Source organism: Haliotis asinina, chromosome 3, assembly GCF_037392515.1.
Source record: "Haliotis asinina isolate JCU_RB_2024 chromosome 3, JCU_Hal_asi_v2, whole genome shotgun sequence".
NCBI lineage: Eukaryota > Metazoa > Mollusca > Gastropoda > Lepetellida > Haliotidae > Haliotis > Haliotis asinina.
In genome coordinates, this window is record NC_090282.1 from 13,420,700 (window position 1) to 13,444,624 (window position 23,925).

Below are 23,925 nucleotides of genomic sequence, written 5' to 3' on the forward strand. Positions count from 1 at the left end.
CAAGGACTGATATACGACAAGCACAGATCCACGCCAAGCACGGACGTGCGCCCAACACGGACTGAGGCAGACGCATGCCAAGCACGGACTTGCAACCACCGTAGACGTACATTTTGCACCTTCTTGGGAACAGTGTAGACCCACGCTAAGCACGGACTTGCGACCATGCAGTATCTTCCTACTAATTGGTTATTTTAGCTACAGTTACTACTGTGTTTTATGTATCTCTGAACAGTAGCGTTGACCGTCAGATACACTCACTGTCAAAACCAGTGTGCACTGTTCACAACCAATAAATCAAATTACTCGCCACGTGTTACTTACGCGCCATGTGGTAAATAGGCCTACACGAGTTACCTCCCATGTTACGAAATGTGAATCTGTCTTTTGCTGAACCGTTTTCCGTGAAAATCAGATACTATGTGTCAGCGCATAGGGATATTAACTGAACTTATATCAATGAATATCAACATGTGGCAATACACAACTAAGCGTTATCTTTCTGACAAGCACAGTGTCTTGCGCAGATCATATTTCTGATCATGTGACTGAATGTGATGATCACATGACCACAAACCTCATTTCTGATGGCAGGCGGTGAGATTGACAAGGATCAGGTATGTAAATCTATATCATGGAAATCGTCGTCGTTTGACAACAACTTAAAGTGACCTAATACCGATGATTTACATTCACTTTTGTTCGGCTGGATTGACACAAAAAACGTAGTGTTTGTGAAACCTGATCTGTACTGCCCGACCACCGTACAATGGCTACGTTGAATGTGTGTACAGGGTATCTTCATCCGGTAACTTCATAGGCTGATAATTTGTTATTCATTCTTAAGTTACAAACCAATGTTTACCGTATGGAGATAAGATACAACAATTATGCTGTGTAATTTCTCAGTACATTTGACACAAACAAATATTGATGAAAATACATGTCATTTAAAGCGTATGAGATCTTGAAGAAGTACACGAATGAGTGAAGTGAGTGGCGGAGTGAATGAGATTTAGATAAAAATTTATTATAAATCGAAGCAACGTTTTAGGGACTGTCGACTTCTAAAGTTCCAAGCCCAGTTTTCGTTAACTCATAATGGCAGTTACGTGTAAGTGTCTCAGAAAGAGTAACGACTAGCGTGCAGAGCGTTGCCATCGAGTCAACGTTAGTTGAAGCATGTCGTGTGTGGATATGTTATGAACAATTTAAAAGATATTCGGTACGTTTTGGGTACACATTCTGATTTTGGCTCAGATTCGAAACATCCCGATTTTTCGAGCTTTTGAGGACGCTCCTAAAGTACTTATAGTTGTGATCTATGGTTTCGTTTTGAAAGTACTCTTGAAAGTATATATTATGTTTTCAAATGAGCGTTTTAAAGATATGTATGCAGTGAGCATTGTTGAATTTGGACTGAAACGAACTTGGCGTGATAACCTCGTTACACCCCTTTCCTTGTGTGTTCAGCAAAGATCCGGGTTAGAATTGGTTTTCAGTAAGATTTTGTCGTAAGAGACGACTAACGGTATCGGATGATCAGACCCGAAGACTTGGTTGATACATGTCATCGTATCCCAACTGCGTCGATCGATGCTCATGCTATTGATCACTCGATTGTGTCTCCTAGTCTGAAGTATTCACAGACCGCCGCTACATAGCTGGAATATTGCTGTGTGGTGTTCATATCCAGTAGGAGACTATATATGATTTCATAACAGTTCGTTTGCGTTACAAGCCCCCTCTGGTTTTGTCTTTTTCACCCAAACAGTAAAATGATGAAATAGCTGGTCTGCGTTTACATAGATTAAGGGGAAATGGGTGGATGTAACTTGCAACATTTTACCCAAGGACACGTAACGGCATAATGCTACTCTGGTGAATTCTGTAAACTGTAGATTGATTCATTTGGTATAGTCTCCATCTAAGCGTGACAATAATACGGCTCAGTTACTCAGACAGATATAACAAGGTTGATATTTGTATTTTTGATATAGCAATACCTTTAATAAGCAAAGAAAATCCATGTACAAGTTCTGTGTCTTGCCTGTAAGTTAGGCTTCACTTTTGATGATGATTATTAATATCATTATCTTCCATAAACATACTGATAGGTAGAGGTGTGATGATACAGATAATTCACGATACGGTACATATCGCGATATCTTGGAACGATACGATACACATCACGATATGCTATCTTCAGTTATTTTTCTTAGAAATGTATCAAGTACCAGTCTAAATATTCACATAAGCCTCAATTTCAATTTTGACGTCAACGATACGTTTCGCGATGCGAGTATCGATATATTTATCTTTCGATGAAGGATCAAGATAATCCATACTACGATATATCGTCACAACTATACTGATAGGATGGGACAGAATGCCACTGCATCTTAGCCAGATTAAGAGAAGAACGCTTCAGTGAGCTGTTTTTCATACATTCCAATATTAAGGTATACATGTAGTTAGGTGGCAGGGGATAGTGATGAAGTGTTGTGGGGATCTAGATTATATCTCATGGCATTGCTCTGTTCACTGCAGACATTCTCTGTCTTTGATTTTGTATCCAAAACAAATTCAATATTAACCCCAGTCAGATTTGCATGTGTGTAAGGGTATGCATTATGATGTATGTGTTTCTATGGTTCATGATTGTCAATATTGCCGTTGGTTTATTGTCAAAGACACAATAAATCAGTCCCATATTCGTCAGTTTTCGTTCAAAAAATGTTGTTGGTATTTACATTGTATGTAGTGATAACATGGCGGCCAGATGCTTCAAGTGACAATAACAGGCTGTACATCAAACCAATGCCGGTATCTACAGGGTATACGTTCCGATAAATATTCACTATAGCGGATTTGTCTAAACGTATACCCTGGAGATATCGAGGACGCACCAAACCACTCCGTATTTCTACTCCGTTTTGCATGTACTTGATCTTACTCCGATACGAAGTGCGAAAAAGAGTATATGTTATCACACTGATAACCCGGCGCCATGTGTTCAAAACGTCGTGACTCTATCTGCAGGTTGGATGTGTTGTTGGGCGGCTTGGTAGCCCAGTGGTTCTCCCTCCGTGGTATTTGCTAGAGGCAGCCTATCACTACACTCACTCACTCCATCACTCACTGTTGATGTGTTGTTAGTGTATATTACCAGCTTAGGCATAAATGTGAACTCATCCTCAGTAATTGCTACACTGTATTTTGCTTCAAATTGATTGGCTAGTTGGTGTCCTCCCATTAGTAAGATATCTAATTAGCAAGACACTTTAAAACAACAATGTCACAGGTGAGTACACTCATTAAAGAAGTAATTAACCCCTCTCTTGAAAGTGGATCTCCGCAATTGGGAACCGATGCCATGTGTGAGCCACGTCAGCGAGTCTGACCACCCGATCCCGTTAGTAGCCTGTTGCGACGGGCATAGTCGCCTTTTATGACAGGCATGGGTTGCTGAAGGCCTATTCTACCCCGGGACCTTCACTGGCCATGCGTATTAGTCGTATGTTTACAAGGCAAAAGTAAGATCACCTGATTTGCAAATTTATCCAGTAGCTGAGTCATCACTACAATGGAATATGAAAAATGCAGTCACACAGTCTTTAAGATGGCATCATCCATTAAACATCATATCACAAACCAGTTTACGTAACGTTGGTCCATAGACAAATTTAACTTGTGTTTCCTCTTGAGACAGCGGAACCATTTATTTCTGTACTTTCCCTGAAATCAGGAAATAGAGTCGACAATACAAATAATTACATTACATTAGCATACCGACTTCTTAATGCCTCTCATGGAACTGGTCGTTTTACCTGTCAGAGTGAGGTGGCAGCCAACCCAGAAGTCCGAGAGAAATGTACTTGGTCCCGGGCGATGGATCAGGGCTGTGTTGGGATGTGTGCAAAGAGTTAGTTCAGCTGTTATTAACCTCCATGGCTCATGGCTAGGATTCCGTGACATCGTCGACATGTTGATACACAAAAGTTTCATAGTGTTTTCGTCAGTCCACGACTGTCCGGTTGAAGGTCAAGGTCGTGACGAAAGCATTATCTCGTATCGGAGGAGCTTACGCGTTTCTATTTTGGAAGGTAAACGCTGTCACACTTTACCGCTGTTGATAACATTCACAGAGTGCGATAACGGATTTGTTCACCGAAGGTTAGACATACAGATATCGCTTAAATTCTCATCGTGTCCTTCCTTCAAGCTTCGGACTTCCATTGCAAACTAGAAAATACTTTCAAGCAGGTACTATGTTCCCCAGATACATTCAAACACGCATCATAATATCCAAAGGGGTGCCAACATGCACCATGCCACCCCAAACGCGTCAAATAGGCACCATGCTCTACAGAGACAGTGAAACAGGTACCCCAATATCCACAGACGTGTAAGACAGGCACCATGTTGTCAAAACACATGTCAAACAGGCATCATGCTCTTCACAGACGTGTCAGTCAGGCACCACCATATCCACGGGTGTATAAAACAGGCACCATGCTATCCAGAGACAAACAGGTGCCACCATATCCACAAACGTGCCAAACAGGCACCGTGCTATCCACAGATGAACAGGTACCACCATATCCACAAGCGTGCCAAACAGGCACCGTGCTATCCGCAGATGAACAGGTACCACCATATCCACAGACGTGCCAAACAGACACCGTGCTATCCGCAGATGAACAGGTACCACCATATCCACAGACGTGCCAAACAGACACCGCGCTATCCACAGATGAACAGGTACCACCATATTCACAGACGTACCAAACAGACACCGTGCTATCCGCAGATGAACAGGTACCACCATATCCACAGACATGCCAAACAGGCACCGTGCTATCCACAGATGAACAGATACCACCATATCCACAGACGTACCAAACAGAAACCGTGTTATCCACAGATGAACAGGTACCACCATATCCACAGACGTGCCAAACAGACACCGTGCTATCCGCAGATGAACAGGTACCACCATATCCACAGACGTGCCAAACAGACACCGTGCTATCCACAGATGAACAGGTACCACCATATCCACAGACGTGCCAAACAGACACCGTGCTATCCGCAGATGAACAGGTACCACCACATCCACAGATGTGCCAAACAGACACCGTGCTATCCGCAGATTTACAGGTACCACCATATCCACAGACGTGCCAAACAGGCACCGTGCTACCCACAGATGAACAGGTACCACCATATCCACAGGCCTGCCAAACAGACACCGTGCTATCCGCAGATGAACAGGTACCACCATATCCACAAACGTGCCAAACAGGCACCGTGCTATCCGCAGATGAACAGGTACCACCATATCCACAGACGTACCAAACAGACACCGTGCTACCCACAGATGAACAGGTACCACCATATCCACAGGCCTGCCAAACAGGCACCGTGCTATCCACAGATGAACAGGTACCACCATATCCACAGACGTGCCAAACAGGCACCGTGCTACCCACAGATGAACAGGTACCACCATATCCACAGGCCTGCCAAACAGACACCGTGCTATCCGCAGATGAACAGGTACCACCATATCCACAAACGTGCCAAACAGGCACCGTGCTATCCGCAGATGAACAGGTACCACCATATCCACAGACGTACCAAACAGACACCGTGCTACCCACAGATGAACAGGTACCACCATATCCACAGGCCTGCCAAACAGGCACCGTGCTATCCACAGATGAACAGGTACCACCATATCCACAGACGTGCCAAACAGACACCGTGCTATCCACAGATGAACAGGTGCCACCATATCCACAGACGTGCCAAACAGACACCGTGCTATCCACAGATGAACAGGTACCACCATATCCACAGACATGCCAAACAGACACCGTGCTATCCGCAGATGAACAGGTACCACCATATCCACAAACGTGCCAAACAGGCACCGTGCTACCCACAGATGAACAAGTACCACCATATCCACAGGCCTGCCAAACAGCCACCGTGCTATCCACAGATGAACAGGTACCACCATATCCACAGACGTGCCAAACAGGCACCGTGCTATCCACAGATGAACAGGTACCACCATATCCACAGACGTGCCAAACAGGCACCGTGCTATCCACAGATGAACAGGTACCACCATATCCACAGGCCTGCCAAACAGACACCGTGCTATCCGCAGATGAACAGGTACCACCATATCCACAGACGTGCCAAACAGGCACCGTGCTATCCGCAGATGAACAGGTACCACCATATCCACAGACGTGCCAAACAGGCACCGTGCTATCCGCAGATGAACAGGTACCACCATATCCACAGACGTGCCAAACAGACACCGTGCTATCCACAGATGAACAGGTACCACCATATCCACAGACGTGCCAAACAGACACCGTGCTATCCGCAGATGAACAGGTACCACCATATCCACAGACGTGCCAAACAGACACCGTGCTATCCGCAGATTTACAGGTACCACCATATCCACAGACGTGCCAAACAGGCACCGTGCTACCCACAGATGAACAGGTACCACCATATCCACAGGCCTGCCAAACAGACACCGTGCTATCCGCAGATGAACAGGTACCACCATATCCACAGACGTGCCAAACAGGCACCGTGCTATCCGCAGATGAACAGGTACCACCATATCCACAGACATGCCAAACAGACACCGTGCTATCCACAGATGAACAGGTACCACCATATCCACAGACGTGCCAAACAGACACCGTGCTATTCAGAGACAAACAGGTGCCACCATATCCACAGACATGCCAAACAGACACCGTGCTATCCGCAGATGAACAGGTACCACCATATCCACAGACGTGCCAAACAGACACCGTGCTATCCACAGATGAACAGGTGCCACCATATCCACAGACGTGCCAAACAGACACCGTGCTATCCGCAGATGAACAAGTACCACCATATCCACAAACGTGCCAAACAGGCACCGTGCTACCCACAGATGAACAAGTACCACCATATCCACAGGCCTGCCAAACAGCCACCGTGCTATCCACAGATGAACAGGTACCACCATATCCACAGACGTGCCAAACAGGCACCATGCTATCCACAGATGAACAGGTACCACCATATCCACAGACGTGCCAAACAGGCACCGTGCTATCCACAGATGAACAGGTACCACCATATCCACAGGCCTGCCAAACAGACACCGTGCTATCCGCAGATGAACAGGTACCACCATATCCACAGACGTGCCAAACAGACACCGTGCTATCCGCAGATGAACAGGTACCACCATATCCACAGACGTGCCAAACAGGCACCGTGCTATCCGCAGATGAACAGGTACCACCATATCCACAGACGTGCCAAACAGGCACCGTGCTATCCGCAGATGAACAGGTACCACCATATCCACAGACGTACCAAACAGGCACCGTGCTATCCGCAGATGAACAGGTACCACCATATCCACAGACGTACCAAACAGGCACCGTGCTATCCGCAGATGAACAGGTACCACCATATCCACAGACGTGCCAAACAGGCACCGTGCTATCCACAGATGAACAGGTACCACCATATCCACAGACGTGCCAAACAGGCACCGTGCTATCCACAGATGAACAGGTACCACCATATCCACAGACGTGCCAAACAGACACCGTGCTATCCGCAGATGAACAGGTACCACCATATCCACAGACGTGCCAAACAGGCACCGTGCTATCCACAGATGAACAGGTACCACCATATCCACAGACGTGCCAAACAGGCACCGTGCTATCCGCAGATGAACAGGTACCACCATATCCACAGACGTGCCAAACAGGCACCGTGCTATCCGCAGATGAACAGGTACCACCATATCCACAGACGTGCCAAACAGGCACCGTGCTATCCGCAGATGAACAGGTACCACCATATCCACAGACGTACCAAACAGGCACCGTGCTATCCGCAGATGAACAGGTACCACCATATCCACAGACGTGCCAAACAGGCACCGTGCTATCCGCAGATGAACAGGTACCACCATATCCACAGACGTGCCAAACAGGCACCGTGCTATCCACAGATGAACAGGTACCACCATATCCACAGACGTGCCAAACAGACACCGTGCTATCCGCAGATGAACAGGTACCACCATATCCACAGACGTGCCAAACAGGCACCGTGCTATCCACAGATGAACAGGTACCACCATATCCACAGACGTACCAAACAGGCACCGTGCTATCCACAGATGAACAGGTACCACCATATCCACAGACGTGCCAAACAGACACCGTGCTATCCGCAGATGAACAGGTGCCACCATATCCACAGGCCTGCCAAACAGGCACCGTACTATCCAGAGACAAACAGGTGCCACCATATCCACAGACGTGCCAAACAGACACCGTGCTATCCGCAGATGAACAGGTACCACCATATCCACAGACGTACCAAACAGACACCGTGCTATCCGCAGATGAACAGGTACCACCATATCCAGAGGCCTGCCAAACAGACACCGTGCTATCCGCAGATGAACAGGTACCACCATGTCCACAGGCCTGCCAAACAGACACCGTGCTATCCACAGATGAACAGGTACCACCATATCCACAGACGTGCCAAACAGACACCGTGCTATCCACAGATGAACAGGTACCACCATATCCACAGACGTACCAAACAGACACCGTGCTATCCGCAGATGAACAGGTACCACCATATCCACAGACGTACCAAACAGGCACCGTGCTATCCACAGATGAACAGGTACCACCATATCCACAGACGTACCAAACAGGCACCGTGCTATCCGCAGATGAACAGGTACCACCATATCCACAGACGTACCAAACAGGCACCGTGCTATCCACAGATGAACAGGTACCACCATATCCACAGACGTACCAAACAGACACCGTGCTATCCGCAGATGAACAGGTACCACCATATCCACAGACGTGCCAAACAGACACCGTGCTATCCACAGATGAACAGGTACCACCATATCCACAGACGTGCCAAACAGGCACCGTGCTATCCATGTAACCTTGGACTCCGAAGACGTTTCATTATTTTCAATGTACCGAAATCGTATTTAACCCTATACGAATTTTTCATTCATTGCATATATAGTGCAGGGGGTGCATCACACGTCGTACACGCGTGTAAAGGGAATGGAAGTTTAGGCAGCAGTGTACAGAGTCTCTTTTGTTCTATGATCAGTCTATATGTTTAGTCAGCGGCGATGTTTTTGATATGTGTATCATTGTTGTCTTTTACACCTAACATTCGCAAGAATTCTACGACACTACGACGTTTGTTAAAACTTAGTAATAAATGCAGAAATCTTTTGCCTGCATTTTATATAAAATCTTATCATATTTCATTATTTCCGCTACATTTAAAAGCACACTCATCAGCGGAAATTACAGATACAGACCTGTGTGTCAATATAGACGAGATATATCTACATGTAGAGCAAATGTAACGCCATTGAAGCATAGCATGCTTTACAATGCGACCAGCCGTCCCACGATCACATTCATTATAACGCGTGATTTATTTGTTAAATCTGGCATTGTATACGCCCAGTGGTATATCAGGTCGTCCATCACAGCCGACCATCACAAAGCATAAATTCGTTCGTCATATTAAACAATTTCGCTTGATTAAGCAGATGAAATTATTTTTGTATCGAATGTTTCTTCTATACTGCATCGACCGGGATGCTTTCATAAAATCTTTCATGTCAGTCTGTAGACAGCTCTCACTAACCCAGTCAATCTACAACGCTTGTGTTGTCAAGACATGTCACGTTAGCGAGGTGACGTTTGGACGTCAGAACGCGATTAGGAGTTGATCGGTTGTCAGTTACTGTATCCACGGCACGTGATCCTTTATGTAGCCCCCAGGTCCGTCTTCAGGTGAGAAGTTGACTTATGGAGTTTCGCGTGCGAACGTGGAACACAGTGTGTCCTTAGGCCTTTGTGTTTGACACGCCTGTTAGCCGAGTAGTGAAAGGGTAACCGGTAGGATGAGAAGGAAATATGACTTTTAACCTTTTGACTGCAACAAATAGCTTTAGTTGTGCGTTCCAGTGGGAGCTGAGCCGCATGTTTGCAGTAATCCACTTGTCTGGGATGATAATGAATCACTAAGGGTGGAGTTGGTGCACTACTGAAATGCACATTTTTATCTGCTGTCATGGCTGTCAGTGCATGTGTTTCCTTTACGATCTTTAAACTTCAGATTTTCTGATATCCGCATTAATCAGCTGTCAGCGGTGTCATGGTGAAGTGTTGTCAGTAATTGTGTTGATGTTGTAAACATATCCAGTTGATATATGGCTCGGGAAAAAAAGAATATAAAACACTCGTGGGGAAACGACGCTTTAACGTAGGTGTTCAGACGGTCTGGAAATACCAACTAAGTTGGCATCCAGTCCGGTTGACCGACACATCCGACACAGACCGACACATTTGGGATACCCGGTGTGCCTAGTGGCTGCAAGAGGTGTATGTCCCCATGGAGTTTAGATTGATAATACGATGTGCCGTTTGAGTCTGACATCCGATGAATGAGCCAAAATCAAAGCGCTTTTGAGCAGCTCAGCTGTATATTGGTGCTATACAAACGTTAACATGATAATAATAACGTGTTATTTTATTTCGTGTCAGTTGCAAGGCCTAAATATACCGCTTCTGACAATTATTTCGTATGATTAAGGCCTGTCACAGACAACGTGAATAAATGTGTTCGACGCTGACCCCAAGCAACCCTTGTCTTTATGTCCGGTGTGGTCATTTTCAGGCTGACCGGCCCCACTTCGCCTCGAAGTTGGGCCTCATCTGCTCCTGCCTGGGATGCATGGTGGGGACGGGCAACATCTGGAGGTTCCCCCGTATAGTAGCTACCAACAGTCGAGATGAGGGTGAGTAGGCGATGCCGTGTGCGTCAGTGTACATACACTGTATCATACACCCACGACTTCTACACACATTTGTACACACGTATCGATGGCAGTGTCAAACTACATGCGACAGAAAGTTATCTTGGGGAATGGATTGTCAAGTGGTCTCAAGCGACGCATTTGTTGGGCGCCCTTTCCGGAAGAAACAGGATCCAGTTATCATGGTTTCGAATCCAACTATCAGTGAAATATGGTTTGCCAGTGCCATACCGCCATACCCTCCCTCATCACCTTCATGGAAGTGGAATAGTTACTTAAGTGTCTCTTCACATCGGGCATCCTGTCTATGTACAATGTATGAAGCCCATTTCTGTTCTCCACCGCTGTATTATTGCTGGAGTATTATTGCTAAGAGTATACTCAATGGACTCAATGAACGCCTTAAACGCCCGTGGTCTTCCTTACCATCCCCTCAAGATGACACTCCAATTGAGTGTATTCAACTTATCCAGCCTAATCCCAAACTAACTCACCAACCAACTATTTTTATATGACCAAAGGTGACCAAAATTGTTTTCCCAACATATATGTTGAACGTGACCTCACATGTAGTCAATGTGTAAAAAATAGTAAAGTGTAGGGACATTTCACCTGAATAGGGCGTTGGTGACTGAAGCGTTCTCTTGTCACGCTGAAAACCCGAGTTCTAGTCCCTACATGGGTATAACGTTTGAAGTCCATTTTTGGTGTCCTCCGAACTGATATTGCTGGAACATTGCTAAAAGCAGCCTAAATCCATACTCACTCACTCGCCGAAATAGAAACCCTATAAAAATTATTTCGTTCCACTGGGAAAGTCATTTAGCCAACCTGTAATAACCGCTGAGTGTCTTGTCTTCCAGGAGGGCTTGTGTTCCTCATTGTCTGGTTCTTCTTCCTACTGTCCTGGTCGATACCGATGCTTCTGATAGAATACGGCACAGGCCGGTACACCCAGAAGGCGGTCGTTGGGTCGTTCCGACAGTTCATGGGGGACAAGGCGGCCTGGTGTGGAGCCTGGATTACTTTGGTTTCATTCATGATTACGTAAGATAGACATTCCTTTTCCCCTGGTTACCCCGATAGAACATCCTTTCGAAAACACTGAGATATGGATGATGTTTCGGAAAGCTATATAAAACATTAAACATTTTATGTTAAATCTGAGCTAAGTGTTCAAATGATTTTTATGTGTTTATTGTAAGTTAGGCGCTAAAGTTTGGTGTCAACATATCTTCTTTTTAAACATCCTTGGTATTCACAGATTTAAGACCAAAGCCTACTCACCGATCAGTGAAAGAATTCGTTCAAATTCACGCAAAGACATACAGATTCTTCCTCATGGATAATGGTTTCTGAAATGCACTTATTCAGTTAAATGAGTTGCACCCCACTTGCTGGCATTCTCAAGTATCGATGTTACTGTATTTCCATTCTGTTAATTATTTACCTTGGATCCTGTCGAATGGGCATAAAACTTCTTTTGACCTTGGCCAAATTACCAGACAACATAAACAGATGTGATTTTTACATACATGAGCGAGATGTGTTCTTAGTTAGCCGTAAGCGATACTATAATGATGACGAACCTTACATGGCGAACGGCTTTAAGGTATTTGTCATAACTGACAATTCCCTGCAACATCGAGGATGATGCACTATATTTCAGGTGCTATTACTCCGTGATTCTGGGATGGTGCTTCTACTACTTAATCTACTGTATCGCCCACGATCTACCAGACAATGCCGATGACTCCAGGGCTATCTTCTTCGACTACGCGCAGGTAAAGGCTTTTGACCGAACTTCCATTACCGTCCTCCTCCTTAACCAGCTCCAGGGATTCGGAAAGCTTTATTGTTCGTGTCGAGCCATGTATAATGACCGGAGTACTGCTAAATAGGCGGAGACCCTGTACATTCAATGTTGCACAGACGTCTATATTACATGTGACTTATTGAGTTAGCACTATAACGGCGGGGGACACCAGGGCTGTGCCCATGTGGGGAATCCGCTTGACGAGCGATCGCTTGAACCTCTAGGTTACCCCACTGCCTCTTTTCTTCTATAAAAGTCAACATTTGTTCTGAACCGTAATACAACTGAGTGAGTTAGTTAGTTAGGTTTACGCCGCACTTAGGAATATTCCAGCTATATGGCTGGGGTCTGTAAATAATCGAGTCTGGACCAGACAATACAGTGATCAACAGCATGAGTATCGATATGCGCATTTGGGAACTGATGAAATGTGAGTGAGTCTGACCACCCGATCCGCCTTCAACGACAAGCATGGGTTATTAAAGAGCAATATTCTAACCCGGACCTTCACGGGTCATGATATAACTGAAATCCCTCAAAGCGGCGTTGAACCAAACTCACTCTTTCATTAAGTGCCTCAATCACTCCTTTCTACACACAGGATAGCGCATGGCCGGTACTAACTCACGGCCTTGCCATCATGTTTGCTGGCCTGTCCGTGGTGAAAGGGGTCAAGACTATAGAGAAAGTCAACATGTTCCTCGTCCCCGTGTTGTTGCTCATCTTGCTGTTCACGTTCGTGTGGTCACTGACACGGGAGTACGCGGATTTCGGCATCAAGTACCTCTTCACACCAAACTGGGGTAAGATCATATTGACGGAAATTCTTTTGCATGCGTGAAGTTTTGCCAAACACCATCTTCAGTGTGTTCCTTGAGTAGTTGTGGCATCCTTTAGAAGAAGGAACCGTTTATAGATCTGGCCATTCTGTTGGATGAACAAGAAAACTTTTTGATCCTCAGGGAAAGTACCCCGTTATTTTGCATCTAGCTAGTCGTTGTTTCAACTGAAGGTAGTAAAGTCAAATATACCAAATCTGTTTGTTCTTCTCAAAGGTTTTGCCTCCTCAGCAACACAAGCTCATGAGAGATTTTGACATCTGTCCATCCACAGAGAATATGCTTTGTTAGAATAATGGCAAAATCTTCTAAAAGATCAACCCAGAAGCCAAACATACAGATAAATATCTGTACCTCCTGCATAGTCTTGATATATGTTCTCCATACGTCAGAATCCTTTACCGACCCCCGGGTGTGGGTGGACGCCCTCAGCCAGAACGCCTTCGACACCGGAGCGGGGTCAGGTCTGATGATCCCATATTCTTCGTACATGACCAGGGAGAACGGCATCGTCCGATACGGCTCTCTCATCCCCTCTTGCAACAACCTCGTTAGGTATGAAGTGACGATAGAATTTGGGCGTCAGACTTCCTTTGCCCTCTTCAGGACGATCTGTCTACAAAATCTGTATCTACAAGAAATTAGTTGTCAGACGTGTAGCAAGTCAATAGGCGTGACCGAATAAAATAAAGGCGGCGTATGTTGGTATTATATTAATGGTTGTCGCATTAATCGCTATCTTGACCTTTTGAAACAAGTCAGTCAGTACGTGATTGCGAGATTTGACGATATTCTTGCATCCCTGTGTTGTTTTTTAGTAAATAGTACTTTTTGTGATAGTAAACACACAAATTCCGTATTTTCTCTTTGTTCAGCCTCATTGTTTGTTAAGTAGTCTGAAAGAAAGACCAATACAGCGTAAGTCGTACATTAATACCACTTTGATGAAGGGAATGAAGTCTGTCTGCAGACCCTGAAGCAAATATATCCAAGAATGTACACACAAGTCTAGAAAATGTGACTAGTCTATATTTCCTTAGCTTCAGGAAAAGGAAGAATGTCTCAGGACTCCATTTCATTACATTATTTTATTTTTACATGAACATAATTAAGTTCTTATATCGTTGTTAGTTTAAAAGGATATGGTGCTTTCCAACGACTTCGACCACTGGGCCTCCCGTGCATGTACCCACCCGGGGTAAAACTGACCTGCAGTAACCCATGCTTGTCGTAAGGGAAGACTAATGGGTGGTCAGGCTCGCTGACATCTCTCTCTCTCTCTCTCTCTCTCTCTCTCTCTCTCTCTCTCTCTCTCGTATGTAAATGGTACTAAGTCAGTGTATGAAACTGGCATTTCAAATCTAACTTGAACCAAACTCGTTCGCTTTTATTCAGCCTGATCTCTGGGATCACCGTGTTCTCAACTGTATTCGCCACACTAGTTGTCACCCAGCCCTCCCTGACACAGCCCCAAATAGTGGACATTATCAAGGACAGCGGACCCGGAAGTACTGGGCTTACCTTTATCTGGTCGGTGAACAGTTTTCTTGTATCACTAATATAAAATGGGTTTCACACATTGCATGTACCCATGTAGGGAATCAACCCGGGTCTTCAGCGTAAAGATTGAATGCCTTTCCACTGGGCCACCATACTGCCCCCATGCTCTTCCCACAGAGGTTGCCTGTCATATCTTCCTACGAACGTTTTATAGTGAGAGTGTTCAGGATTCGTGACTGGCTGCAATCGGATTTAGTTGTGCAATCAGCAACAGTCTCTCAAAAGTGATCATTCGTGAGGCCTCGGTTATTTCCGTATGCTTTGGGAAAACTGTAACCTTTTCCCCAGCGCAATGCGCAAATGTGTCTTGTTGACAGAACTCAGTCATGTAAAGGCGGGTCAACGGCGTCTCCATCGCCGTCGTTGATAACGGACAAGCTAGCCATTAAATGTTGTGTGTGTCACATCAACACTACTCCCCAGCAGAGGAGGAATATTTGCGGCTCCACATTTGCTTGTATTAGTTAATTTAGATCTATGTCGATGTAACACGTGTTCTGATTGGATAGAGAAGAAGATAATTCGTGTTCGTGTTGCGATGTTTTGTCTCTAGGGGATTTTACGAGAACCGGGAAATATGGCCATATTAGAACAAAGGTTCGTTGGAACATATGATAAGCAACCACTGTGGAAAGGGAAAGCGCCGCTCCGAACGAACAAGGCACTGAAATCTCACTCTACTATGGAAAGAAATTGATCGTGGACCCGGTGTTTACAGCCTTCTTCTCATTCTGAACTACCTGTTCCACGGCAATTAAACTAGACATATTGTCAACTGATTGGCAATAACATATCACTGATAGGTATTTGTAAACCTGTGATTTTTACTAATTTATATTGGCGGTGGGATAGCGAAGTTGTTAAAGCGTTCCCTCGTCTCACCAAAGACCCGGGTTCGATTCCCAACATGGGGAGTGTGCGGAGCTAATATCTGGTGCTCATCGCCATGATATCGCTGGAAGCCTGCTAGAAGCGGAGTAAAAATATCTTACTAAGCATTTGTACGAGTTGTGTATCTATTGAACTGATGTAATCTGACCCCCCTGTCCCTTGTGCCTGCAGGATTCCAGTTCTCTTCTCCTCGGTGGGGGTGTTCGGCCGGGTCCTCTCCGTCCTCTTCTTCCTGACTCTCTCATTTGCCGGTGTTACATCGCTTATAGCGAACATCGAGCTGTTTACACATACACTGCAAGACTTCGGATGTAAGTTCAGTTATAATACTTACTGAGATGGGTATATCATCCCCCAAATAATCCTTTGCACACATGGAAGAAATAATACCTCTCCGGAAGAGCTAACATTTTGAAACCATGTGTAATTAGCTTGATATAAACTAACAATACCAAACTTTATTTTGATAATTTGGACTTCATTCTTTCATTTATACAGTGACGCAATGGACTTGTTACTGTTGCCACTCCAATGGAATTTATGTGCACGTTGCCCATACACCTGTCAGGGCTCGACAATTCCACTCGTCCGCTCGTACTGAAGAGTATAATTTGCTTCGGGCAAGTGGACAACATAATTTGCTCGTCCTAGAGGACGAGTACATTTTCTGACGGCTTCTATTTTTTAAATTAATAAGCTAAAGTCTTGACATCGTCAACCTTGATAAGCAATATTTTAACATTCCCCGAAAACTAACCGCAAATTAAGTAAAAGTCTTGATGGCCGTTTGATATCCATATTTTTAACACATATGGTGCACCGTGAAAGCTTCTAATATCGTGATTGGCTGCTGTGAACAAACTGACCAATGAGAAAAATCATTACAGCATGAATGTTGCTCCTGTCCAATCAGAATAAGCTTTACTGTAAGGAATTCCCTCTTGTGATTACCGATCGTTTACCATCAACTTTTCCTCTTGGGTGATTTTTTTTTTTTTTTTATCATACATACGTAATTTCCAGGTCAGATGAAATACTTGAAATATTTTATCACATATACTAAATTTAAAATTGGATTAAACTGATGAAATGGAAATTTTGTTTTCAAGTAATGTTTCAACAATCATGACATTGAGTAAATGCATTTAAATTGCCAGGTGACGATGATATTTTCACTAACACATACTTTGTTGGGTTTAGAACATCAATTATGGTGATTTGTAATCCGCTAGTTTTCTCAAATATTTCAAATCTTAACTGCGTATCGTCTTGCAAAGCCAAGGGAAGTGACAAGGGCTCGTGTTGATGTTATAAGCGGCTTGTTATTCGCGTTGAACTGTGACTGATAAGAAATCGTCGACAACGATGTCGGCTGATATTTAGGAAATTTCTTGTTGGCGGAGATGATTTTGGGAGGAAAAAGGAAAGTATGTTTCAGATCTAAAATCGAGTCTTTTAGTGTGATTGAAAGACAATCTCAGGAAAGAGAGTTTAGATTTCACCATAAAAGCAGAAAAAAACCATATTCAGTGTTGTGAACATGGTAGAATTTTGGGAAAAAACGAAAGTGCACAATATGCTAAGGCCAGGTGCAGAGTTGTTGACAAAAAATACTTTGGCTTGTGCAAAACCTTTCACAACTGCATACTATGTGGCATTGGAAGGAGAGTTATTCAATTCAAAGTTTGAACAGATGGCAAAATAAGTAATATTTCTTGTAGTTTTAATCCAAGCAAACATTTTGAAATAAGAATTTTTTTTAAAAAAAAACTTACATTCATTGTGTTGCATGATTTATAGGGCAAGTACAATTTTAGAAGGACGAGTGGAAACTTCATTTTACTCGCCCAGTAAGGCAAGTAGAGATTTCAAAATGTTTAGAGCCCTGTCTGTTTTTAAAAGCGTTTACTTTCCTTTTCCACAATGGTGATTTGCCGTTTTGTAATATCGGTGATTTCGATTTTGTATCGTTTCTTTTGCTCGTTAGTGTATTTACTTTACGCTGGATCTGAAAATGTGTCCGTATCTGCCGAGACAGATTCATGTGCGAACATATTGGGGTATGTATGGCTCACTGAACATCAATGATGGCACTAAGTGTTCTAGACAAAAGCAAGGATGTCCAGCAACACCACTAGTTCACACTACTAAGTTCCAGTTACAAACGCCACAAGGGGTGGTAGGGTAGCCAAGTGGTTAAAGCCTTCACTTGTCACGTCGAAGACCTGGGTTCGATTCATCATATGGGTACAATGTGTGAAGCCCATTTCTGACTTCCCTTACTGTGATAATGCTGCAATATTGCTTAAAGCGATATAAAACTGAACTCACTCACTCACTCTCTGTTAACGCCATATAAGACGTGACGTGCAACGCTCGAGTATACCGACAATGAAGATATAGTGGAGCAGCCAGTAGTGTAAGTCAACAGTGTGTCAGCTGATTCTGTTGGAACTGCCAACATTTAACCCCTCCAATGCACAATTGCAGAGATTCTGCTGTCTTAAGGCAAAGAAAAACGCATTTGTTTGGGGGGGGGGGTAACCTAGATGCATGGACCGCCGATACAGTGAATCGACACAAAGTTTTACATTGTCATATATCCCGATACGATACTTGGCACACATCTATGTTTATCTTTGAATACTGCAGAATTGCGAAGTCTGTCAAGAAGAAGACTTATGTTTTTTTTATAAGTAAAACATATGCTTACTTATTTTTTTGCCTTCATAAGTGAACGTTTTTTCGGAAATCCTTCATCCAAGAACTGTGTCAAAGTTAGCACTCGCATGTTACCCAGATTCACGAATTCTGTGTATAAACTTAATTATCTCGTTCATGGAAAGAACATTGAACAATGCTGGCGAAATTAGTTTAAAACTGGTTTTGTTTTGATCTTAAGGTGTTTTATAGATTATGATAAGATTTTGTCATCGTGAAACGGATCGTATCACCACCCACCGGATTTGTATCGTATCGCAGCTTAATACAATACTTTGTCATTATATTCTTGTGCCTGTTTTAGAATTGTGATGTATCACATATCGCTTGTTGTAAGCCAATACCATCACTATCCTGGATATGTGTTTTCAGTACCGAGACGGTACGGAACCCCGTTGACAGTGGCTGTGACGTTCCTTATTGGACTGATGTCTGCACTGAACCTGGACATTCTAACAAACCAGGTAACTACGAGGAGGCTCAAAACTTCTTTATGCCCACTCTAGGGGCGGTTGGGTAACCAAGTCGTTAAAGGGGTCGCTCATCACGCCTAAGACGCGGGTTCGAGTCCCCACACTGGTACCATGTGTGAAGCCCATTTCTGATGTTGCAACTACTAATCTTTGAACTTTTGAACATTTATCCTATGATTTGATCTTTGGCGTTTTTGTAGAGTAGAAAAAGCAGGTTCGATTGGTACCTAAAAATGAAGTGTGGTTCTACTTGGATCTTGTCCATAGGACATGTCCATATCTCCAGAACTGGTGACTGGTAAACCTACCCTAGGTAGGTTCTCGGTTCTCAGATTGTCTTTTCCTTGTAGGACTTTGTGTGGGGCTTCGCGCTTGTCATCAACGGCCTGATGCTTCAAGTCATGGTCATCGTGTACGGCGTGAAGAAGTTCCGACAGGAGGTCGTTAACAACTTCGGCGTGGGGGACTGGAAACTACCCTGTCTCTGGGACTGGATAGTAAGGTGAGTAGTGGACAGTGTTGTGTGGGCCTTAGTAATGGGTCACTTTCTGGTCTTTGGTGCAGGATAGTCAGTTCAGATGTAGGGTTGTTTGGTTGTTCTTAATTTGTTTATTTTGGAAGATTGGTTCATCCATTTGGTTAGAGCACTGGCTCATCACAGAAAAGCACCTGCTGTTTATTCTCACAAACAGACCAAAGAGTTTTAATTCTGTCTGCAGGGTTGTTGCCCCATTGGAGGGGTCAGTGTTGATCGTGTGGTGGGCAATAGACCTCATTTCCAACACCAGTGGGGATGGCGAGAAGTGGTACGAGTTCGGGATGGAGACGTTCATGGTCACAGTAGTACAGGTATGTAACTGAACCATGCACATGAGTGATGATGGAAAATGCACGTGGGTTGTGTTGGAGGATGCGCTTACGAGTTGCATGCGACAACAACACAAATCGTAGCCAACGCCGTTGGTATAGAGACCATGGGAGTGTTACTTGAAATAACACGTGTCGTTGAGGATGACATGCCCACAGTGAGTGGGTGTCCTGTTCTGGTCTGGTCTGGTCAAGTGCCAGTAGCCTTGATGGCTGTGCTGTGTGTGGATTTAAACAAAACTCTCTGGAGCGACCGGAGTACAAATAGTTAGAACAGGTGTCTTCAACACACTGTGGGATAGTCTGCCTGTCGACCACAAGTAAACATACCAGATGACCTACTGTCATGGTCGGCATGTATGTACAGTCTTCAACAGGATATAGGATGGTTTCAGTAAATTTATCATCTGAAGTTATTTTGCCGTTTGCACCCAGTGTAGTGAGTGAGTGAGTTTAGGTTTACACCGCAATCAGCAATACTCTGTGAATAATCATGTCTGGCCTAGACAATACGGCGATCAACACTGTAAGAAACGATCTACGCTATTGGGATACGACATATGTAAGCCTCCCGTTAGTCGGGACTTTGTCAGTTATTCTCTGGAAGTATCGTGTTTCAGTCACTAGACCACACAAAAGCAGCTAAGGGACCTGGACTTGAGTAATTAATTGCTTTTTGGGGTTTTTTGTATTTTTTTTTTTTTTGGGGGGGGGGGGGGTAGGGTTTTATTCCGGGGCCTAGCGTTCGCTCGTCACGCCGAAGACTCGAGTTCGAATCCGCACAGGCGCACAATGATGTCCCCCGCCCCCCTACCACCCCTCCACCCCCACCCCCTCACACACATGTAGTATCTGCTGCATGAGAGACAGCTAGATCAATTACAAAGCGATAACTAAACTAAGCGAAAATGAAACATACTCATTCTAAGGCGTTTCATTTTATGTGTGTGAACAATGGATGCTTTTCTATATCACTCACCGCCTTTACAGTTTTGTATGCCTGTATAGGGAATAATATATAGCAGACATTTCACCCGAAATGTACACCTATTTGCGAATATATCGGATCGTGATAGAAACGTATGTGGAATTGGCTTATCGTATCTATAACACTATCCCAGTGAATACAAATTCATACTCGAATATCCTTAACACGAACCTATCATTTTCAGTGGCTCGGCGTCATGGCTCTGACAATTGTGTTCAATGTGGTGGCCATAGTGTGTGTATCGAGATGGTCGAAAAGTTCAACCTATATGGTCATCGAGGTGCAGGGGCACCTACAGCCACTCACAGCCACCGAGCCGGACTATGGTTCCATGGCCAAGAAAGATATGCAAGTCTCACAGCCCACGTTCCGGGACATCAAGTTGTGATGAAGGCCCTTCATCATCTTTAATAATTAACTGACAGGTGTTGCCATCCCCTATATTGTGTGCTGGTGACATGGTCCTCGGCCTTTACAGAGACCTTAGCGATAAGACCTTAGCGTTAACATGTGCATCTTAGAGCTAAGATCCCCTTGTGGAGCGGGGCCCATCTTTGTGCCATAGAATGGGCAGTGCAATACAATCCATGGACACAATCAGATGTTGCGAGAGTATAATGTGGAACATTGTTTTTGTTATTGAACCATTTTAGCACGGTGTACCACAAGTAAGTACCCGGATTATGATGAAACTCTGGAAAATGACCATTCGGTGTATTGTATTAATTATCATGATTGTTTTTGTATTGCAACATCGCTTTGAAAACACCCCCACCCTGTGGAATGATCAGTATGTGACTTGGAATGTATGAAATACACAGTGTATGCAGGAATCAACAAGCCTAGTCACTCCTTGTCATGTGTGCACTTGAGGGCGTATGTGAACTGTAAGTGCTAAGTAAACACCGTCAATATCGTATTATATATAATGTCAGTAAACAGTCTACTGTAGGAATTTAAGTGACGATTTCGAAAGGACCAAAACACTTTTGGAATTGTGTTCTTTGTTTACTCTCTGGGAGATTATACTGTGCATTGATGATTCTCCGAACACATTCGTCGGATCATCTACTGTTGTCTGTTGTTAGTGGTATACCTACATAGGACCTTTATGGTTTCAGAAACAATTCGGTCGCTCACAGTAACGTAAAAGTACCAAACAAGATTATCATATAGACAATTCTAAATGTTATGTGAGAAACTGACTAGTGATCCCTGTAGGGAACAAAAAAAACTATTGCTTGAACGTAGCTAAAAAGCGATCTAAAACCATACTCACTGACTCATATAAAACAAACACAAAAAAGGGACAGTTTTGACAAAACTGTACAGATAGCGAGGGGCTCATGGTTGACTCGGTTATTGAGATATACGAGCTATCCTAAAACAACACTCACCCATCGCTTTCGTGAGTGAGTTGGGTTTTACGCCGCTTTTAACAATATTGCAGCAATATCACGGCAGGGGACACCAGAAATAGGTTTCTCACATTGTGCCCATGTGTGCAGTGGAAACGGGGGCTTCGGCGTGACAAGCAAACGTCCCTTCTCGTCGTTAATGGTTTACGTACGTATGAAGACTGTAGGATAGATAGGAATACCAAAAATATTTGTCAGGAAACTAACACCACCACTTCATGACTTGTACGAGCTGCTAACAGCATGTAATACAAACGACCGTGATGCAAGAATACTGTAAAACATTCCACAACATACATGTGAGATTTTAAATAACGCATGGTCGAGAACTAAATCCTCCGGAGCAACTTGATTTGGTCTATTGATTAACGGAAGTTGCTTGTGTCATGTTCCGGTCACCCAATATCACTTGACTCAAAGACAAACACGCTACTGCCTGTGCTTTTGACATCAGGAACATTGACGTTTCTGGAAGGGTCAATTCAGAAGAGCCATAAGAGCCTAAATACCTTCTTTTGTATCCTAGTCCTAGGCCAAATGCTAGAAAAGTCCCTATCTTTTAGAATCTCAGCAGCAGTAAACATGTTATTCAGTAATTAGTATGACACCTCCCACCCGCCAAAAATTCTTGTCGATGTGGAACTAGCTACAGGAGGTATCAGGTTACTAAAAACTAACTGGGTTCAGTCCACTGTTGAAACAGTGTCCACATGTTCATAAACAAACTGCTTGAGAATTGATCACATTGTCTAATGTGTGGTGACAAGCACTGGTGTTCAACATGGTCAAGATATGAAGTATGGGTGATAAGGCTAGGTGTATCATATTACCTGATTTTCATGATATCTCTACATTTGGCCTAGGAGTAGATAAGGGGCTGTGGGTTAGCCCAGTGGTTAATGCGTTCGCTCTTCACGCTGAAGACATGAGTTCGATTCCCCACATGTTTATGTGAAGCCTATTTCTGGTGTCTCCCGCAGTGAACTTATTGGAATATGGATGAAAGTGGCATAAAACGAACGAATCACCCACTCTTTCACATGATTTTGAAGAAACATTTTCGACATTATTCTCAATATTTATCGCACATAAACGCACTCTTAAAAATACTGTCTTAACGAACTGCACGGTATATGTGTACGCGCATGCATTTGTATGTCGGTGTCAGATTCGAAGTAAAGGAATTAATCTACAATAGTGACAGAACCTGTAACAAGGGCCACGGTGAAAAAAAAAAGAAACAACAAAAAAAACCACCTGTCATTGCTCTAAATCTGTCGTGATAATGTGAGACTAGTGTACAATAATGTTTCACGGTTAAGAAGTGAGTGTGTGAATATTAGTGTAAGCCAGTCAGTAATTTTACAGTGCCGTCTTGACGGCCTGTAATAATGTTAAAACAGTCCAAGAGGTCGA

At 44.0% G+C, this 23,925-nt stretch overlaps 1 protein-coding gene across 1 annotated transcript; it reads left to right on the forward strand.

The window, feature by feature from the left end:
• Positions 1–443: 443 nt before the first annotated feature.
• On the forward strand, positions 444–21,928 carry LOC137279237 (uncharacterized sodium-dependent transporter YocR-like). Its single transcript, XM_067811738.1, has 12 exons — positions 444–617; positions 10,798–10,918; positions 11,800–11,983; positions 12,606–12,720; positions 13,354–13,555; positions 13,984–14,146; positions 14,987–15,121; positions 16,214–16,353; positions 19,136–19,227; positions 19,587–19,738; positions 19,956–20,085; positions 21,276–21,928. The coding sequence occupies exons 1-12, from the start codon at positions 588–590 to the stop codon at positions 21,477–21,479; spliced, it is 1,668 nt and encodes a 555-aa protein (XP_067667839.1). The 5' UTR covers positions 444–587; the 3' UTR covers positions 21,480–21,928.
• Positions 21,929–23,925: the final 1,997 nt, after the last annotated feature.

Bases quoted from the DNA above. Each gene is read 5' to 3' on its own strand.
- LOC137279237 (XM_067811738.1), top strand. From the start codon at position 588: ATGGCAGGCGGTGAGATTGACAAGGATCAG. The intron at 12,721-13,353 runs GTAAAGGCTTTT...TTCTACACACAG, and splicing joins TCTTCTTCGACTACGCGCAG to GATAGCGCATGGCCGGTACT. The intron at 16,354-19,135 runs GTAAGTTCAGTT...ATGTGTTTTCAG, and splicing joins TACACTGCAAGACTTCGGAT to TACCGAGACGGTACGGAACC.